The sequence below is a fragment of the Carcharhinus amblyrhynchos genome, chromosome 15 (genome assembly GCF_965287045.1).
Source record: "Carcharhinus amblyrhynchos chromosome 15, sCarAmb.v2.hapA, whole genome shotgun sequence".
Taxonomy (NCBI): Eukaryota; Metazoa; Chordata; class Chondrichthyes; order Carcharhiniformes; family Carcharhinidae; genus Carcharhinus; species Carcharhinus amblyrhynchos.
The window spans coordinates 62,907,241-62,921,922 of NC_137338.1; the positions used below are offsets into that span (position 1 = coordinate 62,907,241).

Here is a 14,682-nt window from a genome sequence, read left to right on the forward strand (position 1 = left end):
CTCACTCTTCTAAACTCCAGTGAATATAATCCTAATCGATTTAGTCCATCCTCATATGACAGACTTATCATCTCAGGAATTAGCTTGGTAAACCTTTCTCGTACTCACTGTATAGCAAGGACATTCTTCCTCAGACAAGGACACCAAAATTGCACACAATACTCCAAGTGTGGCCTCACCAACGCCCCATATAATTGCAGCAAAACACCCCTATCCCTATACTCAAATCCTCTTGCTACAAAGGCTAACATACCATTTGCCGCCTTTACTGCCTGCTGTATCTGTGCGCTTACTTTCAGTGACGAATGCATGAGGACTCCAAGGTCTCGTTAAGTATCTACCTCTCTCAATTTACACTCATTCAAGTAATAATCTGTCTTACTTTTGCTACCAAAGTGGATAACCTCACATTTATCCACATTATACTGCGTCTGCCATGCAGATGCCCACATACTCAGCCTATCCAAATCATGCTGAAGCATCTCTGCATCGTCCTCACAGCTCACCCTCTCACCCAACTTTGTATCATCTGAGATTTGGAGATATTACATTCAGTTTCCTCTTCCAAATCATTAACCAGATTTCGATCCATCTCAAGACATTACTTGCATTCCCATGAACTTCAAAGAAAGTACCTGCAGTCCCATGTGCGTTAAAGACATTACCTGCAATCCCATGGGCATAAAAGACATTACCTGCAATCCCATGGGCATAAAAGACATTACCTGCAATCCCATGGGCATAAAAGACATTACCTGCAATCCCATGGGCATAAAAGACATTACCTGCAATCCCATGGGCATAAAAGACATTACCTGCAATCCCATGGGCATAAAAGACATTACCTGCAATCCCATGGGCATAAAAGACATTACCTGCAATCCCATGGGCATAAAAGACATTACCTGCAATCCCATGGGCATAAAAGACATTACCTGCAATCCCATGGGCATAAAAGACATTACCTGCAATCCCATGGGCATAAAAGACATTACCTGCAATCCCATGGGCATAAAAGACATTACCTGCAATCCCATGGGCATAAAAGACATTACCTGCAATCCCATGGGCATAAAAGACATTACCTGCAATCCCATGTGCATAAAAGACATTACCTGCAATCCCATGGGCATAAAAGACATTACCTGCAATCCCATGTGCATAAAAGACATTACCTGCAATCCCATGTGCATAAAAGACATTACCTGCAATCCCATGTGCATAAAAGACATTACCTGCAATCCCATGGGCATAAAAGACATTACCTGCAATCCCATGTGCATAAAAGACATTACCTGCAATCCCATGTGCATAAAAGACATTACCTGCAATCCCATGTGCATAAAAGACATTACCTGCAATCCCATGTGCATTAAAGACATTAGCTGCAATCCCACTTGCCTTAAAGACATTAGCTGCAATCCCATGTGAAAATCTACCCCTATCGATTTGATCATGACTGTTCCATTTAGATGGCAGTTACAGATTTAAAGGTTGTCTTTTTGTAGTATCTCAATGTCTGATTGAAAATTACAACATTGATTAATACGTTAATGAAAGAAAACAAATATTTTACTTCCAAAAAGATACATTTATGGTCACATTCTGCAGTAGTCTGCAATAAGTAGAATTAACAAAACATTTATGTTGGCTGAATTCACTTGCGAATAAATCATTATGATTTTTGTTTAACAAACAATTGTTCATTTAGTACCAAATTTGAGAAAATTGAAGATTCAGCAATATTACAACTTCAAGACAATCATCTGTTAATGAACTGTCATGCAGTATACACTTTTGCTTTCTGTGTAAAGAGAAATGAACTTGTGTTAACAGAATGTTTCATGTCCTTATGATGTTCGTAATTGCATAAGAGCCAGTGACTTTTAAAGTGCGGTCACTGTTGTTTTATTAGCTGATATATTGGGGGGTTTACGTACAGTAAGGTCCCACAAATAATGTTTTTGAAAGTGTTTCTTGAGGGAAAAACTATCATCAGAAGTTTGGGTCAATTCCACTTTGATTAGGACCCAGGGAGCTTTTAAGCCCATGTAAGGGGCCATATAGGAATTTATTTAAACGTCTCAATTGATAGCTGGTAAGAAGACAGAAAATGCAAAAAAAAGGACAGAAGTAAAAGATGGGAAATGAAAGAAAAGAAGAGAAGGAAAATGTAGGAATATATGTCAATTTAGGTTTGAATATGAATAATGGTAAGTCTTTCAGCGCTCACATATTGAGTAACTTAGACATCACTTCTGGTGTCTATACATGAGCAATCAAATGTGCAAAACGTTTGTCCTGCTCCTTCACGAGCTTCACTACATCAGTGCCACACTGAGATGTGTGGCAGTCAAATACATGAAGAGCATAAAGTTCATTAAACATGTCAGAGGAAAAATATATGGCTTTTCCATTCAAGCATGAGGGAATTTTTAATCGTGTGATAAGCCTTAATTACAACCAAGCAACCCCCTGGCATTTGAAACCAAAAGAGAAAAAATGCTGGAAAATCTCAGCTGGTTTGGCAGCATCTGTAAGGACAGAAAAGAGCTGATGTTTCAAGTCCAGGCGACCCTTTGTCAAAGGATACTCTGGACTCAAAATGTCAGCTCTTTTCTGCAGTAATTTGCTTTTATTTTGTTTTTAACTTCTTGACATTGAAAATTAACTTTTACAACTATAGAGTCTCATTCCTTTACTGCTGGAAATTTTTAAAAATTAAACTAAAAATGCCTTTCCCTTTTATCTGTTTATCCCATCTATCTTTCCCATCTATCTTTCCATTAATAATGGAGTAAGCATTTGCAGTGCACTCCCGCACTTCCTGCCTCAGGAGAATGTCATCTGCTACTGGACCTACATAAAGAAAGGAACTAATGTGGCACCTTGGCTGTTTACCATGAAGACCTGATGCTGCTTGGCACAGGAGAAAATTATGTTTCTATATCTCCCATTGCTGGCCCTTCTGCTGGCCCTCAAGTCAGTCAAACAAGTGAGGAAAGGGCAGAGACTAATTACCAGATACAGTCATGGTTACCTCTCTCCAGTGTGTCATCTACTGCCAAAATTTCTTTGAGCTTTCAAAGGTTTTTTCACACTGTGGTTTCTTGTCTCTTTTTCATTAATGTCTCCTTGGCTGCTGCCATGTTCTGAGATTGGGTCATTCTGTTTCAAACTTTAGGCGTGGGATTTGGTTCTTAGACACACTGCAGACATACTCTGGTATCTACTTAACACTATTGGTACTATATCAAAACAGGTTACAGAATAGACAGGTCACACCTAGGCACCATTCCAACCTCCTTTTTTAGAATTTAACATATGATTTACTGATGTCAACAGAGCATAATCATTACGTCATGTATTAGTATATCCCATCTTTATACTACAGAACACTTTGGCAAATTATGGCAGTAGAAGATGACACACTGGAGAGAGGTAACCATGACTGTATCTGGTAATTAGTCTCTGCCCTTTCCTCACTTGTTTGACTGACTTGAGGGCATGCAGAAAGGCCAGCGATGGGAGATACAGAAACATAATTTTCTCCAGTACCAAGCAGCATCAGGTCTTCATGGTAAAGAGCCCAGGTGCCACATTAGTTCCTTTCTTTATGTAGGTCCAGTAGCAGATGACATTCTCCTGAGGCAGGAAGTGCGGGAGTGCACTGCAAATGTTTACTCCATTATTAAAGCCTTTGACACCTATTTTAGACAGAAACAATATTTAGTCATTGAATGAGAATGTTTTAGTTAGCATTCACAATGATCTGGGAATCAATTGAATTGTCCCTAATCAAGCCAGATCATCTAGCTAGTTGTAATGGATGCAGGGTGCTGAAGGAAAAGCTAATCAATGATCGCATGGCCAAGGGTGTCCAGAATGAAGAACTCTCTGACTTTCTGCAGACCAAAAATGATCTTACTTTGGATCAAGTGATCCAGTATGTGAGGCAGGCTAAGCTTAGGAGTGTTTAATTGAGCTAGAATTCATGGTGACGCTGAGGTTTCACATCAAGTTGACCCATGGGCAGCAATCCCATGCAGTTGAAAGCTGCCAAACCACAAGAAAGAATGGGAAACTCCATGCTGGCAGCCATTTTGAGATGCTTGAACTGTAGTGCAAAAACCCAACAGAGATGTCAGGACGGCCCAGCAGAGGTCATGGAATGCTTCCAGTGTAACAAAACTAGACATTTCACACATTTCTGAAAATCTAGCAATTTAAATCAAAAGCCGCAGAACAGCAAATATTTATGAAACATTCTCTCGGACAGGCTAGAAAAAGATTAAATTAGAATACTCTAGCGGAAGTAGGTAGTCTTTTCCAGACTACTGGTCAATTGCAATCCAAATTCAAGATGTTGACATTACTTTTAAAATTGACACTGGAGTTGCTATTAACACATTAGCAGATGGCTTCAGATGATGGCCCTTCATCCATCAGTCCCAAGTTAAAGGGTCCAGGCTGCATCAATCTTCCATTTGAAAGCAGGATTATTGTTTCTTTTAGTTACAAGGGGCAACAGAGCCTTGATTCTCTTTGCATTCTTTGCAATCAACATGCATACTTGTTGAGTGGTGATGTTGGCATGCTTCCAGGCATCTTTGAAAAACCATAAGAATCTCATCATTTGAACTATTCACTGTCTTCTTTGCAACAATCTTCAACTTTTTATTTAGAAGCAGTCGAAATTCAGCCATCAGAAGTTGAACAAATTTATACACTCAGCAGTAAGTTCCTTTCTTTCACAGATGTTGGGTTAAAGGCAGAACGTGCTAACATATGGCAGAGTCTCCAGGGCAGACACATAAATTATGAATATCTCAGTTCTTTCCAAAGTAAGGCCAGAGTTGGCAGGGAACAGTGACCATCTCCATGAAGACCTGAATTGGGTCTTCCAGAGAGTGATGAGGAAGAATCCTCACTGCACTGAGTGATGTCTTGGCAGTTGAGGTCCTGGAGAATGATTCATCTTTCCCATTGATGGGTACACCTTATGAAGTCTCTGTTGTCCTTTGAGAAGAATTAGCTGAGCCTTTAGTGACTGAGTAGCATTCAGATCTTAGTTCCAGTGGATCTACTAATATATTTCTGACTTTATCTCCTGCTCCCCATGAAGAGTCTTCCACAAAGAATGCCTTGCCTGATTCCAGATTAGAGTCTGTAAAGGATCACATTGCTTTAAGAGTTGGTAACTTCCAAGGGTGAAAGTCAGTGGACAATCATACTTCAGTCCCAGCACAAAGTCTTCTTCCCTCCAGAGCTGGAGATCAGCACAGCAGCGGAATCTTTAGCACTTCTGGAGCTGCAGAATTTTGCACAATCTTATTTTAATTGTTACAAGAAATTAATCTCATTACTGAAAAGTTGGAATTATGCCTAGGTGCAATGTGTTTACTCTCTAACTAATAAACAAGTGTTAAGCAGATACCAGAGATTCTTTACAGTCTAGGACAAAGTCTCACACCTCAAGCCCAAGAGACAAGGTCAATCTCAGAACACCTTTGAGATTGGAAAGTATGACTTGTCGATTGGAAAGTTATGAATGTCATCCTATTACTTCAAAAGAGAGGAAGGTAGAAACAAGCAAACTACAGACCTCTCAGTTTAACATGAATTGTGGGCAAGCTGCTGAAATTTATTATCTGTCACTGAGCTACGTACCAGTATCAGTTAATTAAAGAGAGTCTACATGGATACATGAAGGGTCATACCTGAGTAATCTAGTCGATTTTTGTTTGAGGAGGTCATTAACAGAAGTGTTTATGAATGTTATCTAAACAGACTTCTAGAAACCATTTGATAAAATCCCACATGAGATTATTAGCAAATATGAAAACGTAAGGAATTTGAGGTGCCCTTGTAACATAGATCAATAATTAGTTTGGAACTAATAAACAGATTGGTATGAAGAGAACATTTTTGGATCATCAGGACGAAAAGTGGTGTTTTTCAGAGATATGCCCTCAGACCTTTCGCCAAATATATCACTGATTTGAATGAAGGATTAGAGATATATATGCACGTCATATATATCAAGAGGCACAGTTAATGTAGAGATGGGAGCAGAAAGTTACAAAGAAACACTGGCAAGTGACATGAATGGGTAAAACTATGGACAGAATTCAACATGAGGAACTGTAACATACGCAGAAGAAAGCTGTCATGTCTCCGAGACTTCTTCCCTAAGGGCTGAGAATACAGAGAGAGATTGAATTTGTAGTTATAAAAAAAGGAGGTGCAGAGATGTAATGCAAATAGTTAAAGAAATAGTTTTGTGTTTTTAAAAAATAGTATAATATATTTTGGAGGAGGTGTAGTATAAAGGGTTAAAGGCAGAACTTGCTAACATATGACAGAGATGATGATGTACAAATGACATCAGTCAGGTTGGACTCGAGAGAGAAAGACAGGAAAGAAATCAGAATTGAGAGAGATTAGGAGCTGTGCAATTGTAAAGAGATTTAGGTGTCAATATTCATAAGTAACAATGAATTAGTGTATGCATCAAAAATGTAATCGAAAAGACCTTTATCTTAAAGGGGGCTGGAATAGGAAGGGTTGGAAGTGATACTTCAATTGTATTCAGCAAATGAACCTTGGAGGGGATGCAGTGCAGGTTTATAAAGGGCTGTGATTAAACTGGTACCAGTTTATATTTTGCATTTATGAGAGCAATCTCTGGACCTTTCTCATTCTGGTGTATTTCCACCCAGATTTCTTAGCTTTATTTAATTATTTTGTATGTTATTTAAAACATTCCTCAGTTTAGTTGGTTTAGCTGTTTGATTTATCACACACTGACTTTTCATTAACAGTTCAGCAAGGCCAGTCTTATTTCAAGTCTTAAAGGAAATGTACGCTACTTTCTCACTTAATTCCAAGTGAATATAGCAGCATCAGAGACCTTGGGTGGTGTGACACACTGAAAATCTGGCAGAAAATGAAGATCACCGCTGATCTATATTTTATTCCATCTTAATGGTTGCTATAGCGTAATATAATTCCTTAGGTTGTGCAGTGACCTGCACTGTGAAGTGATCCATGGGTACTGATTCCAGGTTTTGTGTGTGGCATTACTGCTCCCTTTGCCCTTCAGTGCATCAAACGGGAGTGCACACTTTTTTTTCTGTGACATTAATCCCTTGAGTCTGTCATAACAACTCCTTCACTTCCTTACCAATAGTGGTTACTATCCTTTTGAGAAGTTACAGTTGGCCTAAAGCCAGGGTTATCCAGAAGCTCCCCAATTGTTTGCATTACTTGAAAATATACTGCATTTTATTGCAGATGGATTGTTTGTATAACCATTGCAGTTAAGAGGAGATACACACTCATCACTTATATAGCACTATGGAGCCTAGACTCTGGTCTTGAGAAATGTAGACTGTCAGCTACAGTTCTAGCATTATTGGAGGAATCCCAGGGCAGCCATTTTAGGCTTACTATGATTTGCAGAACTGTACAGTTGTACAGTGCACACTTCCATGTTCAATTAAATAGGAATGTACATTTTGTAAAAAAAATCAAAAATTTATAAATCAGAGATAAAAAAAACATACACCCTTAGAATGGTTGCAGCAGAGAAGGCCATTTGACCCATCATGTTGGTGCTAGCTCCTCAAAGGAGCAGTTTACCTCATGCCACTTCCTAGCCTTTTCCCCATATCCCTGAATATTTTTCATTTTCAGGTAAACCAGTTTATTTTTGGGTGGCATAGTGGTTAGCACTGCTGCCTCATAGTGCCAGGAACTCAGTTCAATTCCTGGCCTGGGTCACTGTCTGTGTGGAATTTGCCCATTCTCGCTGTGTCTGCCTGGGTTTCCTCCAGGTGCTCCAGTTTTCTCCCACACTCCAAAGATGTTTGGGATAGTTGGATTGGCCCCTTAGTGTCAGAGAGACTGCTAGGGTAAATGCATGGGGTTATGGGACTAGAACCCGAATGGAATTGTGGTCGGCGCAGACATGATGGAACAAATGGCCTCCTTCTGTACTGTAGGATTCTATGATTCTATAATGTCCTGATTCAACCTGCCACACTGTACTCCCAGGTAGTGTTTTCCAGATCCCAACCACTTGCTGCATGTTCTCCCTGTGCCTGCGTGGGTTTCCTCCAGGTGCTCTGGTTTCCTCCCACTGTCTGAAAGACATGCTGGTTAGGTGCATTGGCCATGATAAATTCTCCTCAGTGTATCCAAATAGGCGCCGGCGTGTGGCAACGAGGGGATTTTCGCAGTAACTTCATTGCAGTGTTAATGTAAGCCTACTTGTGACACTAATAAATGAACTTTAATGTCACTTACAAAAATGGTTATGTTCCCTTATCTTGGGGTCTCCAACCAATGGAAGTTGTTTCCCAACCTATCCTTTCAGTTCCTCTTAACGTCTTGGAAACCTTTGATCAAATCATTCCTTAACCTTCCGATTTCCATGGAATATGATACTACTTTGAATAATCTTACCTTGTAATTCATCCCTTGGAGTTCAGATATCATTCTGTAGTTCCTCTCCCAAAGCCAGCTGATCTTCCCTCAGGTGTTGGACCCAGGAGTGACCACAGTACTCCATGGTGTAGTTTAACCAGGACTTTGTAAAGCTTCCAACCCCTTATATTCTAATCCTGGAGACGTAAAAGCCAGCATTCCATCCATCTCCTCGTTGTTCTCCGGAGCAGTGTACTGGTGGCTGGTTTTAAGTCGGTCCACCTTGTTGTCCAACGAGGGGCATACACGCGATGGGTCGTACTAGGGCAGCTCTTGGATGTTCGAGAATAGCCTAGTGCTTCATGTCATTAGTGTGTGCTTAAACCGGACCAGATGCTGGGCAACACGACAGCTCAGTGACTATCACTGATTGCTGTGCAGACACATGGATTTGGGCCAGTGTCTGTGGGAGTTTGCGCATTCTCCCTGTGCTTGCGTGGGTTTTCTCTGGGTGCTCTGGTTTCCTCCCACACCCCAAAGATGTGCTCTTAGGCTGATTGGAGGTAATAAATTGTCCCTAAATTAGTTTCCCTCGATGTGGAATGCCATAAGCATAGATAAGGGTCATGGGTGGAAGGGGGACTGGTAATGTTAAAATGGCGGCGTGGGCTCGTTGGGCCGAAGGGCCTGTTTCCCGGGCTGTTTTTGTTCTTTGTTCTTTGATTTTCTATGTCTGTTCATGGCATTTTAGGATCTGTGGACATGGACACCCAAGTCTCTTTGAATCTCCACTGTTTCTATTGTTTTACTGTTTGGAAAGTGCCCCAATATATAATTTTTAGGTCCAAAGTGATGGCTTCACATCTGCTGCTATTGAAATCCAATTGTTGCCCATTCACTTGTGTCCTTGTAATTTTATATTTCCATCTACATAGCTTTCCGTGCCACTTACATTGATGTTATCGGCAAACTTTCATAGAGGCTTTATATCCCATCATGTGAGTTATTCATTAATAAGATGAATAGTTGAGGCCCCAGTACAGATTCTTGCAGAGCACAGTTAACTACATCATAAGAACATAAGAAATAGGAGCAGGAGTAGGCCATCCAGCCCTTTGAGCCTGCCCCGCCATTCAATAAGATCATGGCTGATCTGTCATGGCTCAGTTCCACATTCCCGCCCTCTCCCCATAACCCTTAATCCCCTCACTTATCAAAAACCCATCAACCCGCGTCTTAAAAATATTTAGCGAGGCAGCCTCCACCACCTCAATGGGCAGAGAATTCCAGAGATTCACCACCCTTTGAGTGAAGAAGTTCTTCCTCAACTCCGTTCTAAACCGCCCCCCCTTTATCTTGAGGCTGTGCCCATTAGAATCATTGCCCATTCTCCCTGCTCTCTGGCTTCTAGCACTCAGCCGAGAGAGAGAGGAGAAAGCAGATTGTAAAATAGGTAGAGGCAGTAACTGGATTGACAAAGAAATTAAGGAGCTTCTCTGATCCAGAATCTGAGGGCGCACAGCCTGATTTGGTAGGGAGAGATTGGAGGTAGAAATCAGTAAGACACAAAGGGAATTGAGATCGTTCTTTCCCTTACGTTATGACTGGCCAGAAAATTAGTTTAAATTGATTGCGCTATCAGGCAGTAAACAGCCAGGCCGTCAGGAGGTCTATGTCCTGCATAGTGAGTTTTGCACAGGAACTGTTAGAAGGTGCCTCTACCATCCTGGCAGTCTCAAGATGCAATGAAACAAAAATGGTTGTTGTACCTGGGAGAGTAATGAGATGGACAATTATGTCACATCTCATGGAGGCAAGGACTTTGAAAATGGGGGCAAGACACCAATGAGCTGGATACTGGAAGTGCACAGTGGTTTCTCAACTTGGTCACTGTCTGTGTGGAGTTTGCATGTTCTCCCTGTCTCTGTATGGGTTTCATCTGGGTGCTCCGGTTTCTTCCCACAGTCCGGAAATGTGCAAGGTAGGTAGATTGGTCATGCTAAATTGCCTCTTAGAGTCAGGGGACTAGCCAGGGTAAATGCATGGGGTTATGGAGATAGGGCCTGGCTGGGATTGTGATTGATGCAGACTCGATGGGCCGAATTGCCTCTTCTACACTGTGGGATTCTATGATTCTAGGTGCCAATGCTGGTGATGGGAGTAGGTGAAAGACATTGGTGTAAAGAGTGGGTGGAGGACTGAGAGATTGAGGGGTGTCCATGTATAGAAAAAGAGATAGCCCACTTTAAATGGAGCCTGAGGTGGAGTCAGCAAGGAAGGCCGCCAGTTTGGAAGAGAGCTGAAGTACAGGTTGTAGTGGCTGAGGACTTAGCACAAAGACTAACCAGGGAAGAAAAGCGGTTTCATCAGGGAAATCTTTGTGTGGCTTAATACAGAGAGCATGAGAAATAAGGATCTCGAGGAGTGGTAGAAAGGATGATAGAGGATGAGGTGTTCATGTCAGCTGAAGATGAAAATTCTATTGCCATCTTGGTGATTAGGCTTTGTGCAGGAATGTGTATTTGGCAAAGTAACCTCAGTGTGAGGAGCAGGGGGAGGGTGTGGTGGGGACTAGAATCATCTTTGTTGAGTAAGGTTTTGATGAGGTTAAGGATAGATATACTATCATTCCAAGGTGAAATGGTGGATGGGAGAAGGGCCTTATTTAGCACAGAGTAGACGTTGCACTGGGCACTGCATGGGGAAGCAGTGCCATGGTCTTAAAGGGGAAGTTGGGCAGGAGGATAGGGGGATGCTAACTGAACTAACTCCTCAAAGGCCAGTGTCCCTTCACCAGATTCCCTTTATTTACAAACTCAATTTCATTCTGAAGAGTGCTTAAGATACAAAGTCAAAATCAGGAGTGTAACTGGCCCTGACACTCCTCAGCGTATACAGAGGTGAGATCCTTGATTGGACAGACGATCATTATCTCCAACAGGGGGCTTATAGAGGCCAACCTCATGGGCTTCGTTGAGGTCATTACACTAACCCGAGGATTGCAGTAGAATAAGCACCGACATAAGGACACAGCATATGCAGATTAACACTGAGTGGCCCAGTGGCAGAGGCTACCAAAGCCGAACACTGTTGCGACACGATGGGGAGGGCAGGGTGAAATCACGGGATGGCATCACCTGGTATGATGGTGATATGGTGACATCATCATGCATGCAGTGGTGTGATCGTGTTTGGAGATTCCGTGCCTTTGGAGAGATAACGAGGAGGGTGGGGGTGGTTGACAGAGTATTGAAACAAACTTGCTTTATGCTTCCCCATCATGTGGAGGCTGCTTGCAGACAAGAACAGGAACAGGCACAGACCCCGTGCTTTACTTAGGTAAATGGACAAAGGGTCAATGTGAAACCATCCATTACAGATAGTGGCCAAACTAACTATAATCCATACAGTCTGGTATAAAACCGCACATCTGGCCACTCTATAGACAATACTGAGCTCAGATAAGCTAGCAGGTGTCAAGAATACTTTGTGTGTACTTAGGTTCCATGACCTTTTGAATAAAGATTTCTCACAGCAGCAGGAAAACATTTAAGTCATCATAGAATTTCCACAGTGCAGAGAGAGACCATTTGGTGTATCGGGTCTGCACCTACCCTATCCACAAATTTACCCTGATTGCCCCCTGACACTAAGGGGCAATTTAGCAAGTACAATCAACCTAAACTGCACATCTTTGGAATGTGGGAGGAAACTGGAGCACCCATGGGAAACCCACACAGACAACATGCAAATTCCATAAAGACAGTGACCCAAGGCCGGAATCGAACCCAGGTCCCAGGCGCTGTGAGGCAGCAGTGCTAACTGCTATGCCACCATGTATTCTGCATCTTTCAATTCAAATTTGTAGCAAATAGAATGATTACTTCCATGGTTAGTTTCTTCAGTAAACAGTGTACATGCTACAATAAATATTATGATCGAGAACTGCAATATTTTTGACAGGAATTTCTGTACCTATCAATTTATACCCAGAAAAAAAAATCTCTAGTTGGCTTTGCCATAATTACCTTTGAGATAAACACCAAGCTACTCAGTGTCAGTCTGCAATCATATATTTTAATACTTTACTAATTTTCACCAATGATGTTGTGCATATCAATGATGCTGAGAGCTGAACATGAGCAATGTAGAGTGTTGTAGATTTGTATAATGAAACGTTAACAAAGGCCGTTATTATTGCAGTGAAAAATACCAGAAGCAACGACCCTGGGGAGTGCAGCACTGCAGAAATCAATCTATCTGATGTGGAACCTGAGAGCACTGGTTACCAAGAGCAACTTCTCTCTGACAATAGGCATGCTGGGACTATTACTCAACAACTCCAATCAGGCAAAAGGAAAACATTTGCTCCATCAAACAGCCAGCTGGGCAGACCAGTCAAATACAAGGAAGTAAGATTAAAAAAGAGGAGACTGCACGCTACAGTAAGTCATCACGCAGTACCGCACAAACCAAAATATGCATAGGTTTTTCCTAACCTTTGTACATGTTTTCGCATCGCCTGTTTGTAAGACTGGTTTGAAGGTCACTCTTCAAGTTTTTTAATATGTTAAACATTACAGATGCTGATTGACTTGCTGAGGTGCGTTTGATTTTGGACTGTGGATAGCTTCCTGCATGGTTTGATCCCTCCCTCCAACAGAGTCCATTAAAAAAATGAGCGTGGCAGATTGTGACCTTTGACCATACATGATAGTGGTGTTCACAGAGGCAGGTAATTTTGTAACTAGACCTGTCAGATTATGCCAAGGTGAAACATACAATGCAAATATGAATAGCAGTCAGAAACTGCAACGCCACCAGCACTTCTGTTCATCATTTTTGTTGACAGAATGTGGAGAAGGTGCAGTGACTGTGCAGTGGGAAGTGTGGATAGTCAATGAATGGTTGTGTGATGGATTGGGTTTCGTTCATGACCCTTTGTAGTTTTTTGCAGTCTTGGGCAGAGCAGGAGCAATACCAGGCTGTGATACAACGAGAAAGAATGCTTTCTATGGTGCATCTGTAAAAGTTGGTGAGAGTCGTAGTGGAGGGAGGGTCTTTGGCTCTTCTGGCCCAGATTGAAGAGATGGGGATGAGGGGAAGAGGGAGCTCAACTATTGCCAGTAGTGCAATTGATATATTTTGCAACAAGTGCATAAGGTGTTACTTTTTGTTCATTTATTTTACAGGATATGTGTGTCACAGGTTGGGGGATCATTTATTGCCCATCCCTTATTGCCCTTGAAAAGATGGTGGTGAGCTGCTTCTGCTTCAGTCCCTATGGTGTAGGTACACCCATAGTGCTGTTAGGGAGACGTTCCAGGATTTTTCCCAGTGACAGTGAAGGAAGGCGATATATTTCTAACTCAGGATGGTGAGTGGCTTGGAGGAGAACTTGCAGGTGCTGGTGTGCCCAGGTATCCTCCTTCTTCTAGTTGGCAATGGTCATGGGTTTGGATGGTGCTGCCTAAGAAATCTTATTTAGTTCCTGCAGTGAATCTTGTAGATGGTACACACTGCTGCCAGTATTCGTCAGTGGTGGAGGGAATGAATGTTTCCATGTGGGCTGCTAATCAAGCGGGTGACTTCGTTCTGGATGGTGTCAAACTTTTGAGTGTTGGAGATGCGCTGATCCACGCAAGTGGAGAATATTCCATCTTGACTTGAGCTTTGTAGATGGTGGACAGGTATTGGAGAATCAGGAGGTGAGTTACTTGCTGCAGATTCCTGGCCTCTGACCTGCTCTTGTAGCCACAGTGCCTAGTTCAGTTCAATTTCTGGTTAATGGTAACCTGCAGGATGTTGATCATGGGGAATTCAGTGAAGATAATATCGTTGAATATAAGAACATAAGAACATAAGAAATAGGAGCAGGAGTAGGCCATCTGGCCCTTCGAGCCTGCCCCGCCATTCAATAAGATCATGGCTGATCTGTCGTGGCTCAGTTCCACTTTCCCGCCCTCTCCCCATAACCCTTAATCCCCTCTCTTATCAAAAACCCATCAACCCGCTTCTTAAAAATATTTAGCGAGGCAGCCTCCACCACTTCAACGGGCAGAGAATTCCAGAGATTCACCACCCTTTGAGTGAAGAAGTTCCTCCTCAACTCCGTTCTAAACCGCCCCCCCTTTATCTTGAGGCTGTGCCCCCTAGTCCTACTGTCTTTTTTGAGCGGGAAGAGTCTCTCCACCTCTATCCTATCCATCCCATTCATCATCTTATACGTCTCAATGAGATCTCCCCTCATTC

The 14,682-nt window shown here is 42.1% G+C and overlaps 1 protein-coding gene across 6 annotated transcripts in view; it reads left to right on the plus strand.

The window, feature by feature from the left end:
* LOC145353365 (uncharacterized) overlaps positions 1 to 14,682 on the plus strand; it is a 119,392-nt gene that overhangs the window by 12,478 nt on the left and 92,232 nt on the right. For 5 of the 6 annotated variants that reach the window (XR_013888689.1, XM_080204044.1, XM_080204045.1 and 2 more), the window contains exon 2: positions 12,634 to 12,875. The exons of the other annotated variant lie outside the window; for it this stretch is intronic. Coding sequence is in view for 4 of the 5 variants with exons in the window: in XM_080204044.1 (XP_080060170.1) it covers positions 12,634 to 12,875 (242 nt within the window). In the remaining variant the exon portion in view is untranslated. The remainder of the gene's footprint in view (positions 1 to 12,633; positions 12,876 to 14,682) is intronic. 6 annotated transcript variants of the gene reach the window in all.